This window comes from Capronia epimyces (assembly GCF_000585565.1).
Source record: "Capronia epimyces CBS 606.96 chromosome Unknown aczIQ-supercont1.10, whole genome shotgun sequence".
Taxonomy (NCBI): Eukaryota; Fungi; Ascomycota; class Eurotiomycetes; order Chaetothyriales; family Herpotrichiellaceae; genus Capronia; species Capronia epimyces.
In genome coordinates this window covers 1,156,482-1,181,715 of record NW_006912913.1, presented here as the reverse complement: position 1 = coordinate 1,181,715, position 25,234 = coordinate 1,156,482, and the positions used below count along the sequence as shown (strand labels likewise).

General features: G+C 53.3%; 9 protein-coding genes across 9 annotated transcripts; 4 read left to right on the top strand and 5 right to left on the bottom strand.

Moving 5' to 3' along the window:
* Window positions 1–231: 231 nt before the first annotated feature.
* Window positions 232–1,655, bottom strand: A1O3_09986 (uncharacterized protein; the record flags this gene model as incomplete). Its single annotated transcript, XM_007740077.1, has 3 exons — window positions 232–1,473; window positions 1,522–1,584; window positions 1,635–1,655. The coding sequence occupies 3 exons, from the start codon at window positions 1,653–1,655 to the stop codon at window positions 232–234; spliced, it is 1,326 nt and encodes a 441-aa protein (XP_007738267.1).
* Window positions 1,656–8,211: 6,556 nt separating this feature from the next.
* On the top strand, window positions 8,212–8,978 carry A1O3_09985 (GINS complex subunit 1; the record flags this gene model as incomplete). Its single annotated transcript, XM_007740076.1, has 2 exons — window positions 8,212–8,250; window positions 8,295–8,978. The coding sequence occupies 2 exons, from the start codon at window positions 8,212–8,214 to the stop codon at window positions 8,976–8,978; spliced, it is 723 nt and encodes a 240-aa protein (XP_007738266.1).
* Window positions 8,979–9,380: 402 nt separating this feature from the next.
* A1O3_09984 (uncharacterized protein) lies at window positions 9,381–10,185 on the bottom strand (the record flags this gene model as incomplete). The annotated part of the gene is made up of 2 exons (XM_007740075.1): window positions 9,381–9,850; window positions 9,945–10,185. The coding sequence occupies 2 exons, from the start codon at window positions 10,183–10,185 to the stop codon at window positions 9,381–9,383; spliced, it is 711 nt and encodes a 236-aa protein (XP_007738265.1).
* Window positions 10,186–10,986: 801 nt separating this feature from the next.
* On the bottom strand, window positions 10,987–11,322 carry A1O3_09983 (uncharacterized protein; the record flags this gene model as incomplete). Its single annotated transcript, XM_007740074.1, has 1 exon — window positions 10,987–11,322. The coding sequence occupies one exon, from the start codon at window positions 11,320–11,322 to the stop codon at window positions 10,987–10,989; it is 336 nt and encodes a 111-aa protein (XP_007738264.1).
* A 559-nt stretch (window positions 11,323–11,881) lies between these two features.
* Window positions 11,882–13,490, bottom strand: A1O3_09982 (uncharacterized protein; the record flags this gene model as incomplete). Its single annotated transcript, XM_007740073.1, has 2 exons — window positions 11,882–11,986; window positions 12,042–13,490. The coding sequence occupies 2 exons, from the start codon at window positions 13,488–13,490 to the stop codon at window positions 11,882–11,884; spliced, it is 1,554 nt and encodes a 517-aa protein (XP_007738263.1).
* An 882-nt stretch (window positions 13,491–14,372) lies between these two features.
* Window positions 14,373–16,712, top strand: A1O3_09981 (uncharacterized protein; the record flags this gene model as incomplete). Its single annotated transcript, XM_007740072.1, has 1 exon — window positions 14,373–16,712. The coding sequence occupies one exon, from the start codon at window positions 14,373–14,375 to the stop codon at window positions 16,710–16,712; it is 2,340 nt and encodes a 779-aa protein (XP_007738262.1).
* A 317-nt stretch (window positions 16,713–17,029) lies between these two features.
* A1O3_09980 (uncharacterized protein) lies at window positions 17,030–20,897 on the bottom strand (the record flags this gene model as incomplete). The annotated part of the gene is made up of 8 exons (XM_007740071.1): window positions 17,030–17,047; window positions 17,224–17,630; window positions 17,781–18,099; window positions 18,163–18,263; window positions 18,352–18,415; window positions 18,473–18,528; window positions 18,581–20,704; window positions 20,753–20,897. 8 exons carry the CDS (start codon window positions 20,895–20,897, stop codon window positions 17,030–17,032), a joined length of 3,234 nt encoding a protein of 1,077 aa, XP_007738261.1.
* A 506-nt stretch (window positions 20,898–21,403) lies between these two features.
* A1O3_09979 (uncharacterized protein) lies at window positions 21,404–23,072 on the top strand (the record flags this gene model as incomplete). The annotated part of the gene is made up of 3 exons (XM_007740070.1): window positions 21,404–21,578; window positions 21,659–22,129; window positions 22,183–23,072. 3 exons carry the CDS (start codon window positions 21,404–21,406, stop codon window positions 23,070–23,072), a joined length of 1,536 nt encoding a protein of 511 aa, XP_007738260.1.
* Window positions 23,073–23,689: 617 nt separating this feature from the next.
* On the top strand, window positions 23,690–25,192 carry A1O3_09978 (uncharacterized protein; the record flags this gene model as incomplete). The annotated part of the gene is made up of 1 exon (XM_007740069.1): window positions 23,690–25,192. One exon carries the CDS (start codon window positions 23,690–23,692, stop codon window positions 25,190–25,192), a length of 1,503 nt encoding a protein of 500 aa, XP_007738259.1.
* Window positions 25,193–25,234: the final 42 nt, after the last annotated feature.

Genomic DNA, 25,234 nt, shown 5'->3' with positions numbered 1-25,234 from the left:
CATACAGAGAGGACTCCTTGTTCTATGCAGTTGCGCTCCAGATGAACGCCCTGCCCTGGTCCTTCATCCGATCCAACTTCTGTCAACCACTTCGGCCACTGAACAGCAGAACAAGGTAACTCCAAATGAAATGAAATGAAATCGAATAGGACTCCGTGGCTATGCAAATCCAAGACCATTGCTATCCTTTGTCCAACCACCCCTGGTCAAAGGCAATCCAGTCATGCTTTCTCAGCCGAACTTCTGAAATTCCGAGTCGAAGTCGGACCCAGCACCTGCTGCGTCTCCCCAGACATCATGTTCCTCCGTCAATGTTGCCAATCCTGGGTGGTATGCATCTGGTTGATAGCCAGCCTCGAACTGCTGAGATAATGGCTCATATGAGATTGTTCTTGGGATCTCCTGAGGTGGCTTCAAGTCGTCGCCATAATAGACCAGCTGATAGGTAGGGTCCATCTGACTCAGCCGGGGATCAAGTACGTTATCATAACGTTGGACCGGGTACTCCATCTGTTGTGGTGCAGGATACGATGTCAACAGCTCATGGTGTCCAGCATTCGGCATTCCTAAAAGGCCCACAGTGGCTTGATATGGAGGGAAAGGATCTTCCATCTTCTCATACCGGATCTCGCTGACCTGCTCCCCGTATGGTCCAATAGCTATTGACGGCTGATAGTACTCGCCCATGACGCCAGTGGGTCCCATAACCAGCGGCGGCGGGCCGTATGGGTTGCTGATCTCGTATCCGGAAAGATTCAGGGCCGGCATCTGGTGATGATACCGGACGGGTCTGTCCTCAAATGGAGTAGACGAGGCGCTTCTGCTCTCAAATCGTCGAGCGCTGCGACTTCGTTTGGAGCTCTTGGTCGAGCCTTCCCAGTTCGGATCGCTGTCACTGGCATCGTCGTCTGGTCTGGGCCGCTTTGCGGTTTTGTTGGGTGCAAACTTATAATTCGGGTGAGCAGCTTGATGGTTGTCACGCTCGATGTGTGCATATCGCTCGTACAAATCCCGGACCTCTTTGGGCTCCAATGGCCAACTTGCCCCCGTCACCTGCGAGACAACCTGATGGTTGTTCTCTTTGCAGAATTGCTTCACTCGATCAGCGTACGCTGCTCGGTATAGCATGAACGAGTTCATTGGTCGGGAGATGTATCCTTTCTTTCTTTCCACCTCTGCCATCCGATCTTCCACCGGACGATGTACCCATGCGGCCATGTCTTTCACCGGTGTCGTATAGTCTTTCGTCAAGATGCTGAGTGGCTGGTGGATGACGGGCGCTCCCTTTCTCGCCGGTTTTTTCTTCAGGTTCCTCCTCGTTCGGGGCGCAGGCGAGGGAGAGGTGTGGGTTGACTCGGTGTTTCCAGGGCTGGAAGGTGTCGGTGTCCCCCGGACTCTTCCGCTGCGAGTCTGCCCTCCGATTCCAACGATGCCCTGAGGGGGAGTGTGGGAGGGATGGGAGGTGATCTTTCCCTAGATGGTCAGAACGGTCAGGAGTCATATGGGGCCGTTTTCACTTACATGCTGTGGTGTGTAGTAGACTGGAGTTGGATCGGGATAAACCGATGGTTCACAATACGACTTCTACAGCACGGTAAGTTTCTGATTTGCACCTTCAAGTTGGAAATACTCACGAATGCTGGCTCTGGAGCCATGTCGGCTCTGATTGACCTTGCCGGCATGGGTGGTGTACAAGGCTCTGTCTTCACGGCACCTAATTGACTGGATCGATTGTCGTCGCCTTTGCTGTAATGGCTATCGACTGAGTGAGGAGGTGAGGGAGGTCTGCCAGCTGTGGTGCTTTGAGCCATTGGTGTGTTGCCAAAGTGCTGTCTGGGAATCCAATGAAGGTAAACAAGGTAAACAAGGTGCAACGATGGCCAAAGCAGATCTCTTTTTTGCCTTTCAACAACTCTTGAAGGGGATCAGCTGAACAGTGAGGAAGGCTGTGAGCTTTATACTGGGTCGGCGTGAGTAAGGCAGCCTTGTGGTTTGTGAATGCGCAGCTCCTGCTGACTGTCTTGGACGTGTCACTCTCTTGTTCTTGTCTGAGCCAGAGTTCCGGATGTACCTCCAGCTAGCCGAACCCCGCGAAGGCGATTCTTAGGATTGTTGGAGGTTGCTATCTGCTGTCTTCCGCAATTGCAGAATTCTGGACAATGCAGCAAAGCTGGTGCGGCTTTGATGTCCAGGACAATTGATGAAAGATTCTCGTTGTTCTTGAACGGACTATGTGGTGGGTGGCGGTCCAGGGCCCTGTCCTTCTGGGATTGTTGCAGGAACCCGATGCAAGCTGTGCAAGCTTTGCAAGGAGACAAGACTCTTGATGGCCAAGGGAATGGGTGCCGGTGCCGGTCCACTGCAGACAGCCTGGTGTATGATTCTTGCGGTGAGTGGGAATTGCCTCCTCAGTCTGCGACTGATGACGCTAGGTTGGTGGGCTTTGTCTCAATTACCCGCAAGATGGAGGAAAGCAATCTCAATTCAGAGACCCAGGCTGATTGACGACCTTTGTTGATGCAAGAAGAACATGAAGTGAAAGACCAGAACAAGAGAACATATCAATCAGCAGCAAGAGTCTCGGCCTTGTTGCGTTCGCTGCAATGATGGACGCATCAAGTTGGAGTTGCCGCATCCGGAAACATGGTCAATGTCCGGATTTCTCTGGCCGCACCTCTTTTGTTTTCAGGCCGATGAAAGCAAATGGCTCTTGGAGAGAATGGCTAGCACTAGACACAGTATCATCCAAGCCATTGAATGACAGAGCACGAAGGAGAAGGATCCGAGGGAGTAATCTGCCGTGCTGGCCCTGCTCTGCTGGCGGCCCTGGGATGGATGGAGGGACACCTGCGATCCTCTCCCTCTCCCTCTCGCCCGGGACGCTCCATACAGTTGGACCATGCTATCAACATCCATGTCCAAGACGATGGATTGAGTTCAAAGGAAATCGGTGAGAAGGAGAGTATTCTGCTGGGTGATGTATTGCCAGGACCCAGGACGCGTGACCCCTGGACTGGATTCCGCCCGGTGAGTGTTCCTGTTCCTCCAGGGACGAACGGTTTCCTCCCGACGTCTTTGTGGAAGCTCGGGCCACCAGTCACATTCCTGACACAGTTAGGAATCCGTTTTCAGTTTTTACTTACCCCGGCTGTCAGTCAGTCCAAGTCTGGTCTTTACTACCACCTACTACCTCACGCTGGAGCCGCGAGCAGTGAATCTGGCATCTGGCATCTGGCCTGGGTCTTGATCCTGACCGACCGGTGATTCTGCCGGGTCCGGGTCCGGGTCCAGTCTGATTGGCTAGCAGGGGGTTTCTGTACAACGAACCCTCATATGATGGCGGCTAAGCACATGATCGCCATGGAACTGGCTGCCGCATTCCATATTTTCCGATACGCTCAGCGGCAAGCCAACTGCGTCGACAGTACGAGTATAGAGAGCATGATTCTGCCCTGGTGGTGCCCAGCTGCATCACGGTCCGACCCAAACCCAAAGGACTGATATGTCCGATTATTGCAGTACGGTTTACTTCTGGTCGTGAGTTATGCCTTTCCTTCCATGATGCTTTTAGGATTGAGCAGTACTCGTACTGGCAGGGAGTCTTCCAGCATGGTCTCAACGGGCCCGTGTCGTTTTGTTGACCGTAGCCGGCCCGCTCCCGCATCGCATCGCATTCCATTCCATTGCCTCAGCCTCTACGGAACCGCTTCCAGATCCACCGACGACTTCGACTGACCCTTTCACTTTTCACCGTCTGCCCAAGCACTGTACCCCAGGGTGTTAGCTGCAGGCAGATGCGATGCTCTAGGGTCTCAGCTTCTCTTGGTCGACCAATCCACGGCCGGTGCTTTCCACAAATACTCTACAAATCGTGCATACAGATGTAGGTACTCTGACCCTCTGGTTTGACAGGCTCTTTTAACCTCCGACCGCCTCAACCGGACCCGCTCACCTCCGATATCGAGCTCCTGGCGTGCAGTGCCAATGCCAGTGCCAGTGTTACATCCGGTCTGCCAGGGCTACATTGCGGATACTGGATACTCGTACCTCAACCCTCCCTCCTCCATCCAATCTGTCCAGGCTCGGATATCTAATGGATGAATGCGCGTATCTTATGTGCCCCAGCCAGTATGAGCATACTATTCCGTCCTCTGACCTGCAAGCCTCGAATCGTGAATTCCAAACCGCACCAGAGGTGGAGGTGGAATCCTCCCATCGCGTCTGCCGCGGCGAGTGCTCGCTGCAGATCAATTCTTCTTCAAGCCAGTTACTTGAACAGGATGGAACATGGTTATGTACTAGGTACTATAGCCTGCAATGCAAGCAAGCAAGGCCCCCCAACGCTCCTCTCACCTGGCAATCTCCAGGACCGATGGTTGTATCAGTCAGGTTACTCGCACTGCGAACGTGCTGGTGCTGTATACAGATTCTGGGCTCCTTCAGACACATGCCCGTTAATCTCCGAGAGGTGGCTGCAGTGCTGTAAGTCGGCGAGGCGAGTCTTTGCTGCGTTTGAGAAGCCAGCTGTCTCGACAGCCTCTTTGGAATGTGCAAATCGGCACGGCAGGATGTTTACTCTATGATGTTGAGCCACGCCACACACACACACACACACACACACACACACACACACACACACACACACAGAGAGAGAGAGAGAGAGAGAGAAAGAGATAGAGAGAGAGACGACCACAATACCATATGTACCTTAGTGAGTAGCATAGCATGTGACCCTCGCCAAGGTGTCATCTCTGCTTCTGCTTTTCTGTTCCACAATCCACCTTTTCTAGAGGTTGCCAGTTCCAGTTCCCGTTCCCCCTTGCTTCGCCGTTATAGTGTGTGCTTGTGAGCTTAGGCTTCTACCAAGAGGTGGTCCTTATTCTTGTCCCTTCAAGCCTTACTAAGGCCCACGCGTGCATGGTCTCGAGTGGAAGCTCTGTCGAGGGACCGTTTTATGTACGGATACAGGTACATACAAACAACCCCTAACCCTGCGTCTGCGATGTGTACGGATACATGTACCTAAGGTAGCTAGACAAGTCAGGGTTTCTAAAGCATATATTCGTACGTATGTATGTGCATTAATCCAATCGGCCCCTTGGCCTTCCCTGCCCTGCCCTGCCCTGCTATGCGTGCATATGCTGGGAAAAGAAGTGAGTGAGTGAGTGGCCCCGGCCCTGTGGGTATGCAAGCATAAGTTACAGTTGGTAGGTAGGCAGGAAGGTACATAGGTAACTGAATTGATTGGCGACTCATCTCCGTGGCGGGCGTTGGTTGGACACTCACTACAATACGGTGGCCAGGCCAGTATCAATCAACATGTAACTCATGAGCCTAAGTCCCGAGTCGGTCCAGTTGTGTTGAGTGTCCCATGTCACATACAACACCTCCACCACCACCACTGACACGAGAGCTTACTTGACCTTGACAGTCGACTACTAGGAAGAGGAGGAGAGGAGGAAGAGGAAGAGGAGGAGGAGGAGGAGGAGGAGGAGTGTGTTCCTTGACAAATACTATAGTTAGTTACCTACCTTACATACCTGACTTAGGGTAACAACCAGTCTGGAGTATGTAAGTACTAGGTATGCACTGTGTGGCAACAACCAGTATGGAGTAATGGATGCTCTGTGTGGCATGTGGTATCCTATCCCTGCAGCCCCAGCCCAGCCCCGTCTCGCATCCTGGACAACTAATTATCCACAATCCACTTTACCAGGCAAGTAAGCCATCTCTCCACCGACAGGACAGGCACCTAACAGGGTTCCCCATTCTTTCCTTTCCCCGTCTTGCTTTGACATCTCACACTGGGCACCTAACGTCTAACGTAGTAGTGGGAGTAGGGCCTCGTCCCAACCCCCTGCTCCTGCTTCATTTTACAATTCCCACTACAGCAGTGCTTACTCCCCTCTAAGTGAACGTCAACGTCGGTACCGCTCTGTTCGCGCCCTACAGTACTCCGTATGTACTTCGATTTGATTTCCCACTTCCACCTCCATTGGCACTTCCTGGAGTGTCCGTGGCCAAGGATGGTCTAGGCTCTCATCCCTCTCCTCTCTCCCCTCCCGTGCCTAGAAGGAAACTTGGCCCTTCAGCCCTTCAGCCCGGTACCGACCATAACTCAACTACGGCCTACAGTTTCTTCGCACCATAACTCAACTACGGTCTACAGCTTCTTCGGCGAGAAGATGGAGATGAAACCAGAGTCGTTTAGGGGGTCGGGGTCTCACACGGAGGACTAAGACTGCGAGGCCACTTACAGCAAATGGTTTACTGTCATCGCAGTGGATGATGTGCCGCTGAGGGAGGGCCTGTTGTTGACCAAGATTTCAAATCCAATGGAGCCTACTACTAACCCCGGCTGGCTGAGTGGATGTCTCGCGAGTGTGGTAAACGGTGGACGCAAAATCATCAGACATGTGTCTTGAAAGTTTCGGAAGGTCATCTTCGCGTGCTTCTACGGTGGCGATCCTAGATGAACGTGAGCTTGAGCATGGCAAGTGATTTATATGATGAAATGGTAAGTGAAAATGAGGAGCGCAGCATAGTAGGAATCGTAAGTCGTGTTCGTTGATGGTGGTGGTTCTGGTAATGGCAGCGGTGGAGACCCAGTTTCGAAAAGTGCTCGGCCAGTATCACCGTATGTGTATGTATATTTGGGCGAAGCTGTATGCTGGGAGTGTGAGAGGTATGAAAGGAAACCTGACACGAGAATCAGAATCACAGTGAGTACTAAGGTGACATGTACGTGATGGACGAAGCCGTAGGATGCGGTTAGAAATTAGCATTTAGCTTGCCGTCCAGTTGTCGTAGAGGTTGCAATGGTTAATTCAACTGTAAGTATAGGAGAAAGAGCAAGACCTGAGGTGTTTCCTGCCTAAGGGTCTGGAGCGTGGTACTGGTACTGCATACCATTGTACACTGCCTACCACAGGGTAACTAGACACACGCTGCAGATATGGATACAGTCTGGGGCCTTAGCCACCTTAACTTTAGAGGCTTCATTTGCTGCGCAGTTGCAGTTAGTTGGGCAACGGTGAAGGCGTGAATGGAGGTGGAAGCAGCCACAAAAGGGTGCACACATACCAAATCGCAAGCCCCATGCATGGCTTCTGAAGCATGGCATGCCATGAGCTCCCAGAGACCTGCAGGGCGATCTAGGATTCTCCAGTACGGTACAGGGCTGCAGTAGAGCCCATCCCCCCCAAGACACCGAGACCGAGACCATCCGTTGCCTGATGACCAGGACCAGGACCAGCCTCAATGACTTTCATGGAGAAGCAAGGCTTTGGCATGGAAGGACGCTGCAGAGCGAAGAGTATGCCTGGGGGTCTTGGTGATTGTTGGAGGAAATCGTGATCGATGCAACAGGTTATCAGCAACGAGTTTTCGCGCTGCAGTTGAAGCTGGTGGCGAGGCTGAGAATCCAGGGGGGTCGGCCCAGAAACAACCAGGTAGCCATGGTTAGCTGGACATATCCCATGGGAGGCTGCTTGATATGATACGTATTTGTGCTCTTGGCTCTTGATCCCATAAGAGAACTTAGAGCAGAGCAGGGGAATGAGAGCCTTGAAACTGAAAACGAGGAAAGGTTGGATTTGAAAGAAAGGCTAAATCTGCGTACGGACGGTACAGGAGATCCTAGGTACCTAGGTACGTAAGGTGCGGAGTACAGTACATAGCTAGATACCTGCTAGAGGTACAGAATGGAAGCACGAGCTTCCAAAGTCAGCGAACGGCACGGCCGGTTGCGGCATCATATTAGTATTGGCGCGCCGACTACGTAGTACAGTACTCCGTACAGCAGTAAATACTGTACGCGTGAGATCCGCACATTCCTGGCTGGACCAAGACCAACTCCACGTCCCCGCAACTCTCCAACGCGCAAACCTCCAACTCGCAACTCGTCTTTGCCTTACATGCGCCCGGTTGCAAGCACTTTCTTGAACAGGCGCATTAAGGCAGAGCTTGAGTAGGGATCCGCACGCTGTTACCTGTTACTCACGCTGTTACTTGTTACGAATCTACCGAACGTCTTGCTCCTCCCTCCTCGTCCCTCCTCACTCGGCGGCAGACGCAGACATTCTATGTACCAGTGATCCTCGATCTCGATGCATGGAGACCTTGGCAACAGGCTCGTAAGTGTCACTGTGAACACAGCAGCTGCTACCCTTTCTTCTTGTCCCCGGTGCGGTGCAGGACAGCCCCATGGCCATGGCCGCGGCCGCGAACAGCCGAACAGCACGACGCAATGTGTACGCAAGCAACCCATGACTGACTCCTCCTGTGGCACATAGGTCCAGCATGCCAAACGCACGCAGACGCTCCCGGCGCTCCCGGCCTACCAGACGGAACTGGTGCGGGCGATCGTGCGCGAAGTGCGCGATCTCGACCGCGACGTGACGCGCATCCTCGAGCCCTTCAACACGGTCGACGAAGAAACCGGCAGCAGCCAAAGCACCTTCAACCCGGCCGACCACCCGGCCACGGCGTGCGCGCTGCTCGTCGACCATCTGAGCATGCGCCGCAACAAGCGCTGTCTGCTGGCCTACCACCGCGTGCGGGCCGAGAGGTTGGAAGCCATGGCGTGGGAAGGCCGGGATCTGTTGGACGAGTTGCACAACGCGCACCCAGCACAGGCACAGGCGCAGGCACAAAATCAACAAGACCAACAACCCCAGCAACAGCAGCAGCAGTCCTCTGGGTCGACACATGACTCGCTGAGTCCCGAGGAGGAATCGTATTTTCGTCGCTACGTCGACCTGCTCGCTCAGTACAAGGGCCAATGGACCGATGTCGATCTCACCGGCCCGCTCGAGCCGCCGCGCGACTTGTTCATCGATGTCCGCGTGCTGAAGGATGCGGGCGAGATCCAGACCGAGTACGGTGCCATCAATTTGACCAAGAACAGCCAGTTCTATGTCAGGCAGGGTGATGTCGAGAGGTTGATTCAGATGGGCTTCCTCCAGAGACTGAGTTGATGTTGGTGGTAAAAGAAAAAAGAACAGAAGTATGTTGTGTGCATGCGTGTTTGATATACGCACCAGCCTGCCGAAATGCTATGCTACGATGACATGACCGAGAGGGAGAGACCGTCTCTCAGAACGACCACTCTGATACAATGGGACATGGCCTGGCAGATCCATGTAAAGTACATGTAGAGTACGGCTTCTTGCCAGTTGCAGCGTTCCATTCCATTACATGCTACCTCAGCTATCTGCTGCCCTTGATTCGATTCAGCATCCGTGACTGATTCTCTCACCTGTGTGAGTAGTGTCGTTCATTAAAATCCATTCCTTCCGCTTATCGTAGCAGCTACGCGAATATCTCCTGCTTCCTGCCCTGATGCTGGAACGGGGACCGTTATTCTGGGCAATGCAATCTTACATCGATCCGACTGCGTACGCCAGCATCGCAGCTGCAAACACAAGCCCGATCTCTGAAGCGGCTGCCAACGCCTGCCCTGCCCCTGTCGGTGTGGTCGTGCCGCCAGTCGTAGTCGTTGTCGACGTGCCCCCTGTGCCGGTTGCATTCTGAGCCAGCTGCTGGGTGAAATTGCCACAGTTCAGTCTCGTGCCGTTCGCGGCGTGCACCACGACGCTTCTGTTTCCGAAGAACGACGCAGACCGCGGATTGGTAGAAAGGTAGAGGTCAAGGTACGTGACTTGGAAGCTTTTCTCGCGTGCGGTGTCAGAAATTGCGCCATGTTTCCCGCTCAAGTCGCCCGGCTGGCAGGTACCCGGTTGACTGGCGTCGCATGCGGGAGTGTCATTTCGTCCGTAAGGGGAGAGATGGCCGCCGGTGCCGGTGCAGTTTCCATCTTGAGGAACGGGAAGTTCATGGATATGATACTCTGTAGACGGTCAGATTTGGGTACGGCAAAACGAGGAATAAGACTGTGGGAAGGAAGACCACAGTGGTCGGTATATGATGGGTCTTGCACTCACTGAAGGGGCCCATGGCAGCATCCGGGAAGTCGTACAAGTTGATATTGAAGTTGACGCCTGTGCCGTTGCCGTTGGAGACACCCGTGATATGGCCCTGAATGGGTTTGCCTTCTTGCAAAACGGCTTGGAAGGTGGCCATCTTGGGGTTGTCCTCGGTGATTGGAGCATCGCTGGCTTGCTGTTGGGCGAGGGCGGAGACTGTGAGGACGATGAGAGAGAGCATGAAAGTGAGAAGCTTCATCTTGGAGAGTAACTGGTAGTAGAATTCACAACAAGTGCTGCTGATTGTCCGCTGCCAGACAACAGAGAGGAAAGAGAAGTGTGGAACTGAGATGCTGGTAGTAGGGACAGCACAGGATCAACTGCGTAGCAGGGTTGCAAGGTCAGAGATAGCTTTCGGTGGCCAGGTCTTGCGGAGAGTCAGAGGAATAGCTGGGAGTGGTAGGTAGTAGGTAGCAGGCAGCAGGTAGCAATTAGTAGGTGGGTGTGATGGGATGGCTGGATTCAATGACCGGCAACCTGCAGGAATGGCACGATGAGCGCCCGGTGAAGGGTGAAGGGCACGGCACCAAATTCCAGTTGTGCCTCCATCTATTCAGACCATATGTCTCATTCGCAGTGACACCTTTGCCGGAGGAGATTTGCAGATGCTTGCAGCCAGGGGCACATTTTGAACTGGTCTCATTCTCTCTTGCAGTCTGAGGGACGAATCCAACCGAACATGAGCCAACAACACGATGCAAATCCAAACAGCCCGTTGTATCTACAAACACACATATACACACGGCTCGTCGTAACAAGTCCAAGTCCAAGTCAATCTAAAGATTGGATGCACCCAACCTCAGGGGATGGCGGACCTGGCTTCGAATCAAGGCTGTATAACAGTGTTTTGTCATGGGTAGCAGCTTCTGTAGAGTTATGAGAGCTTGCCCTAACAGTGAGCAAGCCTAGCTTCCAGACTCTCATAGCTTTGTAAGTTCGCAGCCTCGTCGATTCCGGATTGTCTCGCTCCCTCACGGCAGCATGCTCCCACCTCTGACTCTCACAGAGCAGTCCTGACTGCACACTTGAAAGGGTATATCTTTGCATTCTTCACATCCCAAGCTCCGCCTTTTGTGTAGGGGTCATTTTCCAACGCTTCTCGCACCTTCTCCTCGTTTTCTGCCTTGATGAGTATGAAACTCCCCGTCATGTCTGGAGTTTCGCCCGGGCCTGGTTGTTTAGACAATATCGCTCCTCCAAACACCACGACGCCCTCCTCGATTTTCGGTTTCAGCGCGGACAGATGCTGAGGTCGGGCTGCAAGACGCTTGTCCAGAACACCGGGGAAATCGGGGATGTGGACAAGCCACTCAGCAGTGGGTGTGCTGGAGGACATTCTGGCGAATAGGCTGACTGGTGCAACCGCGAACGGACGATGCTGTCGAATGAGAGGCGAACAACTAATCGGCCGATGACTGGTGTTTAAAAAAGAAGTTCGAGCCGTGCAGCTACGAAGTGGGAGGGACATGGAGGACAGAGGGACGGGGGAATTGGAGCTGCGAGAGTCGTCTGAGAAGCCGTAGTGCCAGGGGAGATTATGGGTATACATAGAGGCTTACTCACGTATTAGTGGCTATGGCGGGGTCAGCGATATCGCCGCGGGACTTGCATCAGTACGGCCCGACACGGCCCCTCGGGCTCTGCGAAGGCTGAGACTTTCTACATTAGGTGCAGTATGAAGTTCGCAGCGGACGGGAAACCCCTTCTCTTCCATCTAGTCTTTGAGTTGGAAAGATGCGCACAAACACCTATCCGCGTAAATCTATTTGAAGTCGCCAGCAGCCTCGTCGGCCTCCTATTCACATCCCCCTTTTCCAATGCTGGATTATAAGTACTCTGTACATCTTCTGCCTAGATAGGTCAATGTTTCATGTCTATCCAACGCGGCGCTGCATCTAAAGCTTCGGCCTAGGTCCATCCTTGGCCAACAGTGACTCGGCCACCCTTCTTCGCTGTATCTTTCCCGTGGCTGTCTTGGGTATCTCTTTCAAAAGCCAAACCTGCAATCTCAGGTTAGCAAGTCGTCGGGAGGAACAGGTACGCGGTCAAACTCACCCTGCTAGGTTTCTTGAACTTTGCCGTTTTGCTGACGACAAACTCGGTGATATCTTTCTCTGTCACACTTTTCCCGGGTTTGGGAACAACTGCAACTCCAACTTCTTGCCCGTATAGTTCAGAAGGAATTGCGAAGCTCACCGCCTCTGACACAGCTGGGTGTCCAGCGATGACATGGTCCAGCTCGATCGGGCTGATCTTTTCACCACCTCGGTTGATGAGCTCTTTTATTCTCCCGGTAATGTAGACATAGCCATCGGTATCCTTCTTGCCTTGATCTCCCGTCCGGAAGAACCCTCCGGTCGTGAAGGCCTCCTTATTTGCCTTTTCATTATTGAGGTAGCCCATTGTCACGTTCTCGCCTCGAATGCAAATTTCGGCTTCTTTGCCTTGAGGCACTTCATTACCTTGCTCATCCAAAATTCTGACCTCCACTCCTTGACCGAGGCCCACGCTCCCCGGTTTCCGCTTGCCTTTGTGAGGTAATGGGTTGGAGGTCATCTGGTGCGCAGCTTCTGTCATTGCGTAAGCTTCTAGAACAGGGGCGCCGTATGTTTTCTCGAGCTCGCCAAATGTCTTCGGGGACAACGGCGAGGAACAGGACCTAATGAATCTGATTGCCGGCCTAGGATTTGGTGACGGGTTCTTCAAGAGAATCTGATGGATCGTAGGCACAGCCGTATACCAGTTCGCCTTATGGGTCACAAAGTCGTCCCAGAAAGACCTTGCAGAGAATGAGGGAGGGACTATGACGGAACCACCAGCTTTCAACGGTGCGAGGAATCCAGCCAGCAGACCGTGGACGTGGAATAGAGGCATAACTAGCATTGTTCGGTCTTTTGGTGTAAGCTCGTACGTATTCTGGATATTGAGCATGGTTCTCGTGAGGTTGCGATGGGTCAAGGGAACAGCTTTGGGTCGCCCAGTGGTACCGCTCGTATGCAATACCAACGCCACATCCTCAGGCTGAGCATGAGCCACTGACTGAGTCTGCCTTTGGGCCAACTTTCCTTGCTCTTTGACATCCAGCACCAATTTTGACCCGTCCAGATAACATTCCGCAATGGCAGCATTGTATTTCCTTGCTGCCCGTACCGCAGGGCCGTCCTTGTCGTAGGATCCATGTGGCACAAGAACCACCGCTGAGGACAGATCTTCAATATAAAACTCGAATTCGTCTTGTTTGTAGGCAGGATTCAACGGTGCGGCGATGCCTCGCTGCCACGAGGTTGCCAGGAAAGAAACAATGAATTCGTAGCTGTTGGACAATGCTATCGAGACCGCGTCGCCATTCCCGACCCCGAGGTGCGCCAGTTTCGTTTGAAAATCAAGGACATCTTGGGTCAATTGTTGGTAGGAAATGGTCAGGGCCTTGGGCTTCGAAGCTACGATTATGGCAGTGGCAGATGAGGCCCCCGAGAAAGAGGTCGAGAGGGTGGAAGCGGCCATAATCGCAAAGCTCCTCGGGCGAGCTAGACGGCAGTTGGGAGACGGGAGACGGGAGACGGGAGACGAGAGATGAAAGAGACTGAGGCTCCCAAGCCGAGTTGAATCTATGCCAGTGAACCGGTAGCAAGATCAAAAGGAAGCAGAAAGATCAAGATACCGAGATACACAGGAATGACGTGACGGCAGTGTGGACTCGACTTCCATGGCACTGTCACTGTGATATCCGATCTCCAGACCATTGTAATACCGCAGTCTGGGATTCGCCCATCCTCACTGTGGGCAAAAGCGGGCTGAGCATGCGCCTCCAAGGCCGTTCTCATACTGTACATACCTCCATCTACAGCTAACAGCTCGGACGTGGTTTCTGCTTCGTTGTTGGACATCACCCGCACAAGCCCGCGTGCACCTCACACCTCACACCTCGCCCCTGCGCCATCTGCTGCCCCGGCGATTGGTGGACGGACACGTATCCGTACAGATTCCGATCACACTATTCTCCGTACGGGGTACAGATACTCGTCTCCCTTTATGGACGACTCGACTCTCACCCACCCAAGGCGTGCCACTTCTGAAACCACTTTCTCTACTGTGTGCAGCGCCTAAGTAAGGCTGAAACACACCATGATGAATCCTGATCACTTGTGTCGAGACCATGGAGGATTCGGCCCGCGCATAGCCTAAGGCCCCCGCTCCCCGGCGTCCCCTTGATACTCCCAGCTAAGTAAGTGTTACATCTCAGACCATGTCAGCAGCAGCTTTAGCATCACCAACCCCCTCAGAAATCACAGGTCGAGTACTCCGTATATCAACTCGGTTTCCACGGTGGGTGCAATGCGACCCTCGAGATCACCCATGCCATAACTGCGCCTGTCAGTGGCAGCCATGGACCACATTGTTGGACTCTTCCGACCTGACAGCGCTCTGGCACTTCCAGAAGTACCCTACTTGTGTAAACCTGAACACATCAACATCAAGCCGCTCTCCTTTTCAGACTACCCTGCTCAACTAGGGTTCGATAAGCAGGCCATACTCTTTGGTGACTATTCTCAACATTCGGTCTCGGATATAGCATCCTTCTTGCAGACATGGCTATTCTTTGGTCTTTTGGAGGAATTTATTGGTTCTTCTATTGAGCGAGAAGCCTTCCTGACTTCTAGTACACGCGGATCCTTTATCTCTACTCGGAAGGCACTGCCGCACTATCTGAACACATGGGGGAAGAGCAAGCCTAGTGCAAGGAGACATCTCGACCGCGTTGAGGCTTGCGTGGCAGAAGTTCGCGCATTTGTCCCAGCTCTGTTGGATGGCGACTGCCCACTGCCGCCGCCGGCCGCCTTGTCGATATTGATATTAGGCGCAACTCTAGAAGCTGTGACGGTTCAGCAGTTTCCCGCGTTTCCGATCAAGCGGTTCAGTCAACCAGCCAAGACTACTTGGGGTATGCATCAGCTGGTTGAGGAATGGCTGTTGAAGGCCGGATGGTGTGTGAATGACATCAATCGAGCAGCGGAAACCCTGAGTCTACCGACCTTGGTCTTCGCGGCCAGTATTGCCAGGAAGGAAGCTGTTTTGCCGGACACGCATGCTTCCTGTTCTGTAGATGCGTGTGTGGCTCGAGATTTCAAGGACAAACCTTATCATACCCAGCATGTTTACGGATCGTCCTGCGGCTGTAGTGGACATATCGGATGGAGCGAAGAGCAGAGTGCTCAGATGAAGCAGATATTGGAGGACGGCGCAGTCCCTGTGGTGGTGATCAACACCACCTCCGATCAGCCAGGTGCCGCCTTGAGCATTGAGGTTTTGCGGTCGGATCAAACACGATATATTGCATTCTCGCACGTCTGGGCTGATGGACTTGGAAACCAGGAGGGGAACTCGTTGCCAGCTTGCCAGCTGTTGAGACTGAGTAAACTCGCATCGGACCTCGTCAGCATCGAGAGCCGCGGGAAGAAATCCTTCTTCAGCAAGTTCCATTCGTCGAAACCATTGGCCATCTGGGTCGATACTCTATGCATACCTCGAACCAAGCCACACAAGTCCCTCGCCATTTCACGCATGAATCAAACGTATGCCGAAGCAGCCAAGGTCTTGATACTCGATTCCGAACTCTACACTCAGTCTTTCACCCCCGATCAGCCCGAGATCATCCTCTTCCTACTCCTGGCCTCAGGCTGGGCGCGACGAGTGTGGACCATGCAGGAAGGATCGTTGGGGTCTGACAATCTCTACGTCCGCACGGCTGATGACTTCGTGAACATCTCCGCCCTTTCACGGCAGCTGGAGAAGAAGTGGGAGAAAAGCGACATGGTCACCGACACGGTCTGGATTGACGCATCCATCATCGTCCAGGAGTTCAACTGGCTTCGACTTGCCCATTCGAACAGCTACTGGCGCGACCGCGTGACCGCTGTCGCCGTGGCGTTGCACCTCCTCAACGGGCGAGCGTGCACCAATGATGGCGATGCGTATCTCTGCCTCGCGGGCATGATTGGACTTCCGCCTCCTGTGGTGCGAGAAGTCGCCGACACTCCGGTGAAGGAGAGGACGATGGTCCTACTCCGAGAGCTGCGGTACGCGCCTCGCGGCATCATTTTCTCTCCAGGTCGGAAACTGCAGGTCGACGGGTACAGATGGGCCTGCGAGTCATTCTGGAAAACTCAGGCTTGGAATGACGACCAGGTGGCCGAAGTCAAGGCGATGAAAGAACTCAATGGCGGCGTCGGGCTGAATCTCGAGTACCAGGGCTTCTTGTTGAAACCGTTTAACTTGAACCTCTCCGGCCAAGCAGCAGCCAACCATGGGTTTGTCTTTGAATACAGCGCCGCCAAACTACAGTATAAGGCCGTGTTCGACAAGTCGGCCGGGGAGATCACCCAGATCTTTGCCGGCTTGGCCTATGACCCCGACAAATCCCGGCTGGGGATCCTTGTACCGGAACGAAACGTTGCGCGCCGTCCTATGCGGGTTGCCTCGTATCCTGCGGCCCTCGTGATGCTGGTTGATCGCAAGCGGTCGCTGCTCGAGAAAGCGGATCCCTCCAGGCCGATTGTGTGCAAATATGTCTGTCAAATCACTCTGGCCGCAGCGACCGCCGGAGATGTAGAGTCCGCAAAGAGCAAGGGAGAACTCGGGCAGGCCGATCGTCCGAATATCCACATGAAATTCTTGGGAGCGGACGAGGGCGTCTCTTATCATTCCTTGCATTGGTGCATTGCCTGATCTGATGTTGGGGCCATGGGCTGTGTTGTCAAACATAGGGGCATTCCCCAGCCTCGTCTCTATCATCCATCTAAGGCATATAGTCAGGGCTCCCCTCGCTACGTCGTGTGTTAGATTTCCCAGGTATAGGTCTATGATCCAGCGCGCCCAAGCCCAAGCATAAGCCCTACTACCCCGATTGCAAGGATCCTGGATCCTATCCTCAAGGACCCTGATGTTGAAAGGCGTGTCGTATTTTATTATGATAAGGAACGCTCATGCGGGAAGGATAGAGCATTCCAAGGTCCTCGAAATCAATCCCACCCTATCAGCCACAATCAAATCGAGCCCTGCGTCTGCCTGGATCTAAAGTGGAAAATGGCAGAGCAATGTCAGCCTCAGCCCGCCATTCATGCGTACTGTGTATTCGAAGAATGATTCCCATGCAGTGCATGGCCGATATTGCAAGAACACAGTAGTGGCCCCCATTCATATAGGCATGAGTATGAATATGAAGTTGAGTTTGACGTACCTTTGCATTTTCCGGGACATTGTTGAGCGGTCCATACGAGGCACAGCCTAGGCCCCGGCTTTTAGTGTAGGCAATCAGCCGTGGACACAGGATCAGGGGTTCCGAGGCGAAACAGACACCGGCCAAGCTCCAGAGATTGGCGAAATGGACCGCCGCCTGGACACTGGCCGTTCGGACCTCCTTGTCTTTGTCCGGTGGCTTTCCGGCATTCGTGATGAACATGACGGGATATTTGTGTTGTTTGAGTTTCAGCAGAATACAAACCTCGGGACTGAATGACGAAAGGATCATGACTCTCCGGCCGGCAAATTCCTGGAGCACATCCAGCACCTTGTCGACAAAGATGTTGATCTCGATGGCCACTGGGGCTATGTCGGCGTCAGAGGTCTCATGCACACGCGGGTATTCTGGTCCGAAGCATGTCAGTGTCTTTGCAGCCATCTCTTCAGCTCCTACAGCAAAATAGCAGCAGCAGCAGCAGAAGAAGGTGTTGGAGTTGTAGGAGCAGCGGCAGAAGGAGTTGGAGTCGCAGGAGCAGCAGAAGAGTTTATACATACTGACTTCAATGTCCAACTTGACATGCTCTGGCAACTCTCTCAACAAGCCTTCCAAAGTTGGAAACTCCTCTTGAATGAAATCCCCCCGCGTGTTGGGCTTGAACCCCTTGTCGGTGAAGTCAAAGGTATGTTTCATTCGATCTTGAAGCGCCTGGGCTTCCGGCCCTTCCTGTTGTTTCTGTACCAGAGACAGCACACGTCGTCGTTTGACGGTAGTCTTATTCGTGCTGTTCTCGTTCTCGTTCGTGGGTGATGTCGCGTGTGAAGGCAAGGCTGGTAGTTGGATCTGCGGTCTCTGGCTTCTACCTGCATAGAGAAACTACAAAGGAAAGTCAGGAGGACTGCTGCTCCGCAAGGATAACGCATAGGCGACCCAACTTACTTGTTCCAAACTCAGGTCGTGGATGGGCACATCGGTTCCAGATTCACTCAGTGATAAGTCATGGTATGCCACCGGCACGAGATCTCTCGTCACCTGCAAATCTATCATTCGTTAAGGGGGTGAAAATAGGCGGCGCGAATACATAGCTCATTACCAAACTATGATGGTCAGTTGGTTCACTCATTCGACCATTCGACGTATTGGATCGTACCTCGACCCATGATGCCCCTTGCTTCATGGCTGATAGAAAAGACTGGATTTGGTGGTATTAGAAGAAGACTCTGTCCGCCTGAAGAAGAGCGTTCGTTACCTGGACCGTGTTTTCTCCAAGCTGAAGATAGTTTCCCTGCAAGTTCTGACCAAGTCCTGTAGAGGGTCAGGATATCTTGAGCTAGGCCACAATGGAGTGAAGAACTACCTCTGTGTCCGGTGATCTGGATGTTGTCTTCTCGAAACCAATAGCCTCCTTCTAGAGGATTGTCTAGTTTGGTGTATGGCTTGGATATCACCATTGTGAAGGCGACGAGGCCGATACACTCCAACGTGTCTCTCGCCATGATGGAAGCCACGAACTCTCTTACCAAGCTTTCACGTTTATGATCAAGCTGATGGCCGTTTTCTATCAAGACAGTGCCGCTTCCGATCAATTCCTCCTCCAAGGAATGCAACGTGGCAGTCTCGCGATATAGATTGAATACCAGCTGAGATCTCTCGGAGAGATGGCACGGCAATACAAAGGGCTCGTTCGCCAATTCATCAATCAGGGGCAATTGCACTCGGCGTCTAGTGTCTTCACCGCGAATGGACAATTCCAGCCAAAGTCCAATCTCCGGAACTGGAGGTGAGTCAGGGCCTTCGACAGGAGGAATCAACTTCACCGGGTCGAGAAGTCGGTTCTTCTGTAGGGAACCGAGGTTCACGACCACGTAGCTGTAGTCTTTGGCAATGGTATTGTTACCTACTGCACCAGGTCTGCGATAGGTGCCGGGAAGATTGCAGGTCGAAGTCGTCCTGGTCCATGGGTGAAGCAGTGTGGCTAGCTCGACGTATCCTCTGAAGGCGGCATGGTCTTTGACCGACCATCCTCGGATGTCTAGTAACGTGCAGTCCGCTCCGGCATGAAGGAGGAGCTCGGCGATGACTGAATGACCCTCAACGCAGGCAATGAAGAGTGGTGACCATCCGTAGGCATACTGGGCCCTGTCAATGGCACTTCGAGTCGAGGGATCTTGCAGGAGCAGTCCAACATAATCGTCTCTTCCGATTTTAGCCGCCATGTAGAGTGCCGTTTCTCCACGGCTGTTCTGTTCGCTGATGCCGACTTGAGCTGATATGAAAAGTTCCACTATTTCATCAAACCCAAGCATAATCGCAATGATCATGACCTCGACGAAAATGCCCCCGGCTCGCTCTTTGAAGCCGGCTGAGCCATTCGGCTTCAGATACCTCAAGAAAAGCCTGGTAATATCAAGATGGTTACTGATGACCGCACAGTGTAGGGGAGTCTCATTTTGAAAGTCCGGCGACAATATCCATTTTGCTGCTGAGTCCACGTCTCCTGAATCATCTTTAGAACTGTTCAAGACTAGCACACAGATTGATGTTAATCCATATTCGGCAACATAGTGAAGCAAGAGTCGTCCCGATTTGTCGTGATAGTGCAATCCACCTTCATGTCCTAGATCAAGCTGCTGAAACAGCTCGAGTAGAATGTGTTCTCTAGTGTGTAATGACTTAATATCAGCGATTTGGTTGGAGGTAGTAGACCTTGGACCGAAGGACGGTCGACAAGGTCGACAATGAAGTTTGACAAGGTCGATGATGCAGGCGGACTCCATGAATACATTTTCCGCTTTATTTGCAAGGAAAATGAGAGAGCGCAAACAATGCCCTGAATGGTGAACGAAGGCAGTATGAAATAGACCACTGAAAAGCTCCTGGGCTTGAAAAGGAGGCAGTGTACCGTTGGCGAGGTACTGCCGACAGAAGTCGATCAGTCTCTCATGTTGATCATTTCCGATTAATAACAGTACTTCGCTGTAGAGTTTAATGTCAAGCTTCAGCCGGAGAAAAACGGTTCTGAGATGTAGTGACTCTGATGGTATCTTTGCGGATGCAGCACGGCATGCGCTTGTCACCTTTGCACCCAAAGAAGTCAAGATTTGTGAGAGCCTCAAACACTGTGCCTCACGCACCCGCGACTCAGAAGACCGCAGCCATCGAGACTGGAATGCATTACCACTTGCTTCATCTCCCACTTCCATGGCACGGACCTTGGCGTAGATCTTGGAGATTGCATGCTCGTTGACTCTTAAATACAACTGTAATCTCGCAATGTGCTTTTCAAGTTGGGACAAGGCCTGGGATAACACCAAGAGTTCAGCCAAGGGGGCGGAGTGTAGTACAGGTATACGACTGCTTGACGAGGTATCGATGCCGAAATACTCGCATAAGAACCCATACTCGCGGATCACAAATTCGTGCTGTTGATAGTAAAATGTGTTGAGCGCCTCGATGGAGTCACCGAGGGTGGAGGAGAGCCCTGGTAGATTGTCAGCAGGGGTCCCAAGCCTTTACCAGGGAAAACAACTCGTGAAATCCGCGCCCAGGCCGGAACTCAGTCTCAGTGAATGCATGACTGCGAGTTTGTAATCTTGCTTGAGCTGAGCATAATTGACAGAGCTTGACGCCCATTGGGGGACAAGGTGGCGATGGTATTCCCGACCAAACTTCATTGCTGCTTGTTCACAGTCTGAACATAGGCTTTAGACAGGCCTCTGTCTGCTGTCTGCAAGGCCGATATATAGTAATCTAACTCATTGTACATGGGGATGGGTTTGTCGTAGGGTTCCAGGTTGATGCTGTACAGAGTGGCGAGACCGAATGGCCACGGACTTTTTCATATCGGTATGTCCATTGATCGAGGATATCCAGACACCTTGAAATGCATCTGTTACATGAACAAGGCCTTATAAGGGGGGGCGTTGATAGATCCCACCAGATAAGATGCTACGTAATTTAGTACGGAGTATTTAGTAAGACATATTAGTGCACTAGCACCAAGACTAGTAGGTACCTCTACCGCTGTACCTTAGGGCGGCATCGCTCTTGTCCAAAAGGAGGGTGAGCTGGACGTGAATTCACCTCGTCTCAGCCCCAACACCATGACACTTTCGGTATTAGTATCGTAGTCGCCTCCCTCTTTGAAGGTGGCAGACACACGACGCCAGCAGTTACCATCATGGCGGGCAATACCCCCACACCCTCCCGAGGAGGATTGTCTCTCTATGCGAACCTGCTCAACCCCAACAGTGCTACTGCAGGCACAATCTCGAGCGCGCCGGTGTCGTACACCAAGCCAGCTGAAAGCTCGCCCGAACAAGATGAAGCTGTTAAGAAGCAGCAAGCCCTCGCTGGTACATACATTGTCGTAAGGACCTACAGGTTTGCTGAATAGATTTGCTCACGTGTGCCATGCGCTTTCGGTGATATGCAGCCTCCCTGAGATTTCAACCCGCCAAAAGACCGCAACTAGCAGCCCAAAAGGCAAAGGCAAAAGCCATTGCCGGCAAATTCGCCGCTCTGTCCTCCTCGACTCCCAGTGCCCCAATAGGGACAGAAAATGCATCGACAGACACCCCAATCCCTCGAACTTCTGCGCCCAAGACCAGTCTGGCAGACTGGACAACTATGGGGTCGGACGATGACGATGTAAATAGTTTTTACACCAGCCAGCGACCGCGTGCAGGCCGGAAGAAGCGCAAGAAGAACAAGGAAGCCGTGGAGTTTGCTCAGAATTGGGACGATATTTATGACCCGAGTCGTCCAAACAACTACGAGGAATACAAGAATAGTGAAGAAAAGATTCGCGAAGTCAGAGAATGGAAGGATTTTCTTTACAAACATCGGACAAGACGGAGGGGTACCAGCGATTCAGCAGGTGATGACTATGGTCGGCCCATGAATAGTACGAACAGAGACGAAGGCACTTTCGTTATGTACCTAGCTGACCATCCACAGGACAATTCGCACCCCCACCTATGTCTTTTGCTCCGCCAACAAACTTGAATGATGAGAGCCCTCAGCCGCCGCCACCGCCACCTGCTGAAGTGCCAAATGATGCAACAGGAGAGGATGCATATTTGCGCCGGATGCGGTTGATGCAGACGCAAGCAGTCCCTAACCCTCCGCCTCCGCCGCCTGAAGTCGACCTTCCATCTGGCCAGATCTCGCGAGCCCCTGTTCGCTACAACCTGCCAGCTGCACCCGACGACATTCCGGCCTCTGAAGCTGAGCTGCAAGAGAAGCTTGCACAACCCGAGGAAGAGGCCGACGGCGGCATTAGTGCGTCGCGGTCAAATCGTCCAGGTCAGGCGGGGTTTGCGGAGCGTCTGATGTCGAAATACGGGTGGAGCAAAGGTCAAGGCCTGGGTGCACAAGGCAGTGGGATCATCAATCCCTTGTATGCAAAGGTCGACAAGCGTAAAAAGAAATCCGATGCCGACGGTGGCGGCTACGCCACGCCTGCTGGAACGGGTAAAATCCTGGGAGGCAACAAATCCAAGGCTCCTCAGGCAGAGGAAGAGGGCAAATTCGGAGCTATGTCAGAGGTTGTTCGGCTAGAGGGCATGCTGAGTGGCCTCGATCTGGATGAAGAGCTCGCCCAAGGCGAGGGAGGAATCATGCAAGAAATCGGTGAGGAATGTGGTGAAAAATACGGAAGCGTGGAGAGAGTGTACATCCACCGACCGGACACCGATGAGGGCGAGGCACTGGTGTTTGTGCACTTCGTAAGCCCGCTGAGCGCCTTAAGGGCGGTCAATGCATTGGAAGGGCGCATCTTCAACGGCAATGCTATCAAGGCGAAATTCTGGCCCAAGGAGCGGTTTGATCAGGGGGACTATGTCTAGGTTGGATATCGTCCTCGTACCTGCTTGTGTTGGGTGTTGTCTAACACTGGCTACTGTGGACTTGTAGTATGTATCAGAGTACATGAAACATTCTAGAACAGTCGTGCAAAACATGACCTCGTAACGTTGATGAATGGGCTTGTTTGAGTAAGTAGCGGGTGTGAGTCTATAGTCGATCCCTCAGCCTTAGGCGCGCGATGCAGGCACCGGACGCCTAGCAAATTGACTGCATCATAATAACACCAATCATACATATTCTACAGGAACCAGCCTTGGCCCCCTTTGAACCCTGACCCCTGGCTCGACATTTCCCCAACCTGCTGCAACTGGAGCATGACCGTCAACATCGCGCGCAGTCAAGTGTTCTGTTCTTCTGCGCACACGCACACGCACACGCACACGCACCATCAGGATGTCGGACTTCGATGTGATCGATCAAGCGTTTGCGGAAAGGCCTCAGTTGATAGAGAGAATCAATCATACCCTCGGTGAGTTGCTCCCCGCAGTCAGCCTGCCTCAGCATCCTCACGTTCTCGCTCGTCTGAGTCTGCCTCCGCCTCCGGTGCCCTTTTCTCTAACCAAGCCTGGTCTACACAGTGTTCAATCCTCAACTTGAAATGCTCTTCCAGGACATTGCTCGGTACCACCTGTATAGCCATAGCCCCTACAAGACTCAGGACGTATATGACGAACTCCCAGCGCCCAAGAAGCGCAAACTTGCGACCGGGTCGCGACCGATCAACTCGGCGCCCCAGAACCAGAACCAGAACCGGAAACAGAACAAACCACGCCAGGTGATTCTGGAAGTAAGAGATGTCTCATTCACCTTGCCACAGAGGAAGAAGCTGCATTTGGGAATCGCGCAGTATGGCGCCGACATACACAGCCAGGACACCCACTTCGCCATCTTCACCAGGAACCCTGCGACCAGCGAAGTCGACATGGAGGTGCCTCTTGACCAGTTCGCCCACGCGCTGCGCCTGCCCGTGCCAGAGAAGGCGGCGAAACAGTACAACTTCTGCCTGCTCCCGAAGCCGGAGTCGAGTGTCGAACCGATCATATGGGCAGTCAACCACGGGCCGCTGAAGTCCTGCCACATTTCCAGCCCTGAGCTGGCAAAGCTGGCGCCGAGCCCGGACGAGGTGCTCGAGGCCGCGCTGGACTTTGTTCTCAACAAGAGCAGCGGGGTCGGCCTCACCTTCCCGACCGCCGAGGAGTTCGCCAGCGCGAAGCCGGAATCGCATCGACAAGCCGACAAGGCGTATCATGTCAAAGCCTTCCGCGGCAGCAAGGACGGATACCTGTTCTTCCTACAGACGGGCATCTTCTTCGGCTTCAAGAAGCCCCTTGCCTTTTTCGCCTTTGAGCACGTCGAATCTATCTCGTACACGTCGGTCCTGCAACGCACGTTCAACCTCAACATCGCCTACAGGCAGCCGCCGCCAGGCGGTGACAGTGGGTCTGAGAACATCGACAGTGCCGCCATTCAAGAAGTCGAGTTCTCCATGCTCGACCAAGCCGATTTCCCGGGAATAGACGCCTACGTCAGGCGCCATGGTCTGCAGGATGCCAGCCTCGCCGAGTCGCGCCGCGCTACGAAGAAGGCGAATGCCGCCAATGCGAATGGGAAGCTGTCCGCTCGCGAAGATGCCGCTGGTGGCTCTGGCCAGCTCGACGACGAAGAAGAAGATACACGGACCGAGTTGGAGAAGGCACAGCAGCAACTGGAAGACGAAGAGGACGAGGAAGAGGAGGACTACGACCCCGGCAGCGAGGGCGAGAGCGACGGAAGCGGATCGTCCGAGAGCGAGGCCGACGACGAGCAAGATGGCCGGGGAAGAAAGATGGCCAAACCCCGCAATCTGGTCGCCGACGAGTTGGGGAGTGAGGCCGAGGACGTCAGTCTCTCCGAAGACGAGGCAGAGGCAGAGGACCCGGCAGATGAAGAAGATGTCGGAGATGCCGCGGAAGACGGCGATGAAGGGGATCCCTACGACGACGACGTTGATGAGCACCCTGCACCGTCGACCGAAGATAATGCCGCTTCGTCACACGGTCACCAACCAGGCTGGAGATTTGAGGCGGGCATGCCAGATCCAGAAGACGAGGATCAGTTGTGAAATAGATACAGCAGCGTACCATGTGGCCAGCGCATTCATTCC